The 5,500-nt window shown below is 34.9% G+C and overlaps 2 protein-coding genes across 4 annotated transcripts in view; one reads left to right on the top strand and one right to left on the bottom strand.

Annotated features, from left to right (window-relative positions):
* Positions 1 to 3,929, bottom strand: part of LOC105161991 (26S proteasome regulatory subunit RPN13) — a 4,546-nt gene extending 617 nt beyond the window's left edge. The window contains exons 1-13 of one of the 3 annotated variants that reach the window (XM_011079887.2): positions 3,792 to 3,929; positions 3,369 to 3,457; positions 2,605 to 2,697; positions 2,412 to 2,471; positions 2,244 to 2,282; positions 2,060 to 2,134; positions 1,911 to 1,977; positions 1,678 to 1,759; positions 1,327 to 1,442; positions 1,201 to 1,224; positions 628 to 722; positions 468 to 545; positions 321 to 375 (exon numbers count right to left, since the gene is read on the bottom strand). In XM_011079887.2, coding sequence (XP_011078189.1) covers positions 321 to 375; positions 468 to 545; positions 628 to 722; positions 1,201 to 1,224; positions 1,327 to 1,442; positions 1,678 to 1,759; positions 1,911 to 1,977; positions 2,060 to 2,134; positions 2,244 to 2,282; positions 2,412 to 2,471; positions 2,605 to 2,697; positions 3,369 to 3,407 — 823 coding nt within the window. In that variant the 5' untranslated portion in view covers positions 3,408 to 3,457; positions 3,792 to 3,929. Of the gene's footprint in view, positions 1 to 320; positions 376 to 467; positions 546 to 627; positions 723 to 1,200; positions 1,225 to 1,326; positions 1,443 to 1,677; positions 1,760 to 1,910; positions 1,978 to 2,059; positions 2,135 to 2,243; positions 2,283 to 2,411; positions 2,472 to 2,604; positions 2,698 to 3,368; positions 3,458 to 3,592; positions 3,765 to 3,791 lie in introns of those variants that run through there. The other 2 variants (XM_011079889.2, XM_011079888.2) reach the window with 2 other exon arrangements.
* LOC105161992 (protein APEM9) overlaps positions 4,856 to 5,500 on the top strand; it is a gene marked incomplete in the record, with an annotated part of 4,327 nt that continues 3,682 nt past the window's right edge. The window contains 3 exon segments of the mRNA XM_011079890.2: positions 4,856 to 5,072; positions 5,179 to 5,355; positions 5,467 to 5,500. Of these exon segments, the coding sequence (XP_011078192.1) occupies positions 5,017 to 5,072; positions 5,179 to 5,355; positions 5,467 to 5,500 (267 nt within the window).

Raw genomic sequence — 5,500 nt, forward strand, 5'->3', positions numbered from 1 at the left:
GACCTCCAAGTAAATCGAATCTGTAAAAACTGGTTATTAGCCTTATTAGAGATGCTAAAAACACAAAACTAACTAATGCAGTTAGAGGCTGAATCTCGATAAAAAGATCCCAACAAAGCAATTTATGAGAGACATTAGAAGCAAATGAACCAACAATGAGAAGCACATTAGAATCGTATGCTTTTAGTGCGGATGAAATAAGCTTCTCAAAATAGAATGTATGTACATAGAAAGTTCTTTATAAATGCCCCCCGGCCCCATTTGCAAAAAGCAACTTGATTCTACCCATAGAAGATGAGGTCGAACTTCTTGTTACTTACATTTGCTAGGATCTATCCCAAACTGAGTCAAATCCACTTGTCCAGTGCGCAACACCTAGAGTAAAAATACAAAAAATCAATGTGCCAACACACACCCAAAAATCAGGAGAAAAGAACGGAATAACATCAGAGGTGGTGGAGGCTCACGTAAGTAAATGAATCAAGTTGTTGGCGAAATGGGGGACTCTGTAGCAATTCTATTAACTCGTCGGAGGTCCATTCGCCCTGAAACCACAGAAGAATTTCAAGTAATGGAGCAAATACAAAGAAATGGTTGACTGATAGACCATAGATGTCAAATTTTTACCTCAGGTAAATAGGACACCAATTGTTGATCTAAAGGTAGCTCTTGAATAAGTGGCCGTAAAAGTTCTGGTTTCAAAATATCACCTAATCCCAAGCCTACATAACCATGAGATCAGAAAAATAGCGAGAAGAGCCATAATCATCAAAGACCACCAGTCAGATGGTGTAATGGCGACATTTGAGTAGAACTGCTAGTAAGATAGAGTGCTTAATACTGCAATTCACATCCAAAGTTCATAAAAAGGACGATATGGAGATACTTGAAGAAATTCAATGAACATAAAGGTGAAGTTTCCTGACAAAATCAAGATCTTAGTAACTTGAGTAACTTGCATCTTACTAATTATTGAGATTCCTGTGCCTCAACGGACTTCACAGAATCATTAAATATTCAACATCTCAAATAGGTTCATATTAAACTGCAAACGAGAAACCTGCCAAATACAGTAGATGCCAGTTCTGTGCAATAAGGTCTCTGACAAGGTAAAAATCTTAAGAACATACAACATGCACGTAAGCTACCAAATTGCTTATTAAAATAATCCATACGCATCACAATTAGGAAATCCCATACCTGCATCTGGATCTCCGGCTCCATCTACGTCACAAAACAAGATTTACGAGTTTCCATCAGTTGGGGAGCAATAAGCAAGCAATTAAGCACAGAGAACACCTCATCCTACTAACAGCTCAGGAATACCTGAAGCACCTATGTTACTTAGTATTCTCTGCAGATCCGCCAGCTTTACAGGTCCTGCAGAAGTTACATCACTAGTTGCTTCTGTACCCATGCTCGGGCCAACCAAATTTCCGGCCCTGCAAAAGCAGAAATGACAACAGAATTACAAGACTTCTCCAGCAAGGTTCCACAGTAACGCATATGAGACGAAGTTCCTTTTTCTCCCTAATGAAGTTGAGTACCTAATACCAGTGAATAACTATTACAAGAAAATAATGGGGATTGATACGAAGATGTTTGGTGATGTTATTAGATAAAGATCTTATCCATGTCCACGCTATATCACAGGCTCTTCAATTTCCTAACATTTACCTAGATGAAATATCATCCTCAACAATATCTTCTGAGGTCTGTACAGGAGCTGAAGCATCAGGTTCATCTTCACCTGGCAACTCTGTTTAATGTCAAGCAAAAGGTCAATACAAGTTCACTACCACTCTAGCCTAATAAACCAACATCAAAGATCCAAGATAAGAAAACAACTAAAGAATTCAAGCTTATATTGTTTGCATATATAACTATCTAATAGGGCTCGCAGTCAGTACCTAGAGGTTGATTCAGGTAGAAATTGATAGAGTTACATAGCTGTGCATCATTCTCAGCTTTGGGCTCCTAGAACCACACCATAAAGCACATAAGTTTCAGATAATTATCATGTCCAATAATGCAAAACAAACACAAATCATGACTTAACCTGCATCCAAAAGAAAAACTTCCTATCATCTGTATGGAACTTCAGAATATACACCCTTCCAGAAGTTTGATTAACCTGAACAATACAGATTAAAAAATATATATATGTAGATGCACAATATTTCAAATTAATGGATAAGGAAATCCTTACATAAAGAACTATCAGCAACACCAAAGAGATTTACCTTTTCAAATACTGCCTCGTCTGGAAAAACAATTTGGTCCTATGCTCATCTTATATTAAGGAATAACTACCAGTAAATAACAGATAAAGATAGAAAATGAAGACGACAGGAGCAACTGCAGGCATCAAATATCAGAATTCATCCTACTCGAAGGAAAAAACAGGATACATCTTCAACAACATTTAGAGATCTGTCAAGCCATTGAAAATGGACTAGCCCTTCTTCTCCCTGTGAACTCCACATATACAGCATTAGTTTCAGTAAACCTTCTTATAGAATAGAACTGACTTCTAACTTATGGGAAAGAATGCAAAGCTGGAGGAATAGAACATGACAAAGATTTGCTACTTTGTTCTCATACCCTTCCTATACGAACAAGTCCTTTACGGGAATCAGGGACAACACGTGTTCCATCCATACGCATTTTCCCAGCACGAAATTCCAGCATAACCTCCTGGATAGTGGAACAGAAAGGAACTGTCATTTTATTGCACTTAATATTAAAAATATTTATGTTCAAGATACTGAGTCAATGTCAAGTAAACTGAGTAGGACTTGTGGTTGGCTCAATCCTTACATTAAATTATTATTTTCTAGCCAATAGAATACCATACAACATGCGGAAACTTTTAACTAAAAGAGAAATTTAAGCTAAGCATCTGATTAGATTCTAAATTCTAGCACATCATGGTGGATGATGATAACAAGAAAGAACGTCAACACAGCCAAATGAACATTCTTTAAATTATTAAGAGTATCAAAAAACATAATCCCTAAAGAAGCACAACCTTCAGAGGAACAGCATGTAGTAAATGTGTTTGCTTGTACAAGTAAAACCTTAGCGACAACCAAAGTACTTGTCCTGTGATATGCTCCTTGCGAAGCTACACAGCAACACATTGTCTAGTCTAACTATCTGCATACTTCACCCCATATATTCCACCATAATCCATGAAAACCCCAGCCCTTTAGTTGCGACAAGTTCACATCTTTGTGGCCAATTTTATCACTAACAACGGACATACATATAAAAATGACAATTCGCAAGCTAAAATTGACATAGCCACATAATGTTTTGAATGTAAGAAATATTAAATCAGTAGAATTTGCAGAAACTCTACATACCTGAACATGAGGAAACGCGTCAGCTGCAGAAGAACCCATGAACAAAACCCACCCTTATCAATCTCTAATATCTCTTTTATCCAAAATTACTGCCACCCAAGAAAAAAAGATTTAATCAACTAAGAGCCACTATTCTAAATTTGCGACACTGAAAGATTCAATTTAACTAAGAAAAGCTAATAAAAAATTTGACACAACAAACAAGGCCCTCCTTCCTTACTCACCCTCAACCCCCAACAATCTCGAGTATATACAATGACTCTTAATTCATCACATGACAAAACACTTCCAAATTTACTCTTTTGACTGAAAATAAAACATTTTCAATACTGAAAACATGTAATAAAGTTCTAAAACTCTCGTGTATTGCGCTAATTAAACAATTAGGTGCTAAAAAGGAAAATAAGATAATCAAAGACACACCTGCCTGTTTCGTGTGTATGTATAGGCGCATTCGCGGCTCAGAGGGAGAGAGAGAGAGAGAGAGAGAGAGAGAGAGATTTAAACGAGATTTTGAGCCGACGTTGACAGATGGGAACTGGGCTGGGGCTGGGGCTGGGCTCCGATCCAAAACTTGAATCTGGGTTTTCCAAAACATTTGTTTGCTTTTTATTTTTATTTTTGTATATACTTTTTAGATTATTTTTTTTAATATTAAAAATTAATTTAACTTTTTATAAGATTAATTATATATTTGTTGTTAATAACGTATCATAAATTTTATCATTATATTTTATCCAAATACTTTAATAATATTTTTTTAAAAATAAATCTGAATCTAAATCTAATATCTAAGAAGATAAGAAAAAACATTAAATGAAAAATATATAAACTTATAAGATTTTATAAATAAATTTAGTTGAATACCCTCTTAATTATTATTTACTGTTCTATTATCATTAGAAAGAAAAATCTGATGTAATTATATTTATTCCCTCATTATCTAAAAAATTATAAATAAAAAATAATTATGAGAAGGATATTTATTCCCTTATTATTTAAAAAATTATAAATAAAAAATAATTATGAGAAGGCACGAGGAGTTAAGTTGCACGTAGTCGAAATTGACTTTAGAGGGTGAACTCGAAATCAACCGAATTAGTTTAGTCGCACTCAATAAGTATATTATATTTTATCATATGATAAACATATAATTTAATATTTTCGTTACATACAAAATAAATATACATCAATAAAATAAGAGTATCATAATTAAAATAGAGGTATTCACACTGCACTCCCTTAAAGTTTAATTTGATACATTTAGGCCTATGATGATTTAAAAAATTATATATAATACTCTTGAGGTTTGCTTATATATAATAAATAAATTTATTTATTAATAAAAAATCATCGAAATTACTGAAATTAAAAAAAATAAAAATCAATATTTATTCAAAATTAACTCGTTAGTAACTCTTTGCAGGTTTGACCTCGATGCAAAAGCAATGTAATTATCAATAGATTAATAAATTGCTGATACAACGACAAAGAGTCCGATGATATAGTGAATTAGAGTCGGAAGTCGCTGATCCGTCTCAGCGATATTAGTTATTTCGTATTTCCACTCCTTCCATAGAAACAATAGCTATGAGTTAATGATTCCAACACCCCCCACACCCCCCAAATCCACCTAGGGATAGAGAGAATGGCGATGGTTGATGAGCAGATGCCAATCTGGGAAGAAATTGATCGGGCCGAAAGGTGTGGATTTTCTTACCTATGTCTCTTTTTCTGCAATTTATATCTCTTGTTCTTGTTGAATGTTGTGTATACAAATGTCGAATGTCTTGTGTATGCGGATTGGCAGTTATCTCATCTGCTGCATGTTCGATGAGGCAACATCGTTGGCTTCCTCTATTATCAAACGGTTGCTCGAGAATTACAGTAGCAGCTGCAAAGTTCAGGGGGATAACGAAAATGAATGCGGTGATATGCTGGAATCAGCCGGCATGGTCGTTGTACAATCCATGAAGCAGTTGCAAAGGTAAAGAGTAAAATTAGTTCAATTCAATGTTTTTTAGTTGCTTTTGTGCGTCTTTTTGGTGAGATGATAATTTTCTTGAGCTGTGTGCCATGGTTTTTCTGTACTGTGCAGGACGTCAGAAATAGTGAAGGAGCTTAAACTCTTA

This window comes from Sesamum indicum, linkage group LG5 (assembly GCF_000512975.1).
Source record: "Sesamum indicum cultivar Zhongzhi No. 13 linkage group LG5, S_indicum_v1.0, whole genome shotgun sequence".
Taxonomy (NCBI): domain Eukaryota; kingdom Viridiplantae; phylum Streptophyta; class Magnoliopsida; order Lamiales; family Pedaliaceae; genus Sesamum; species Sesamum indicum.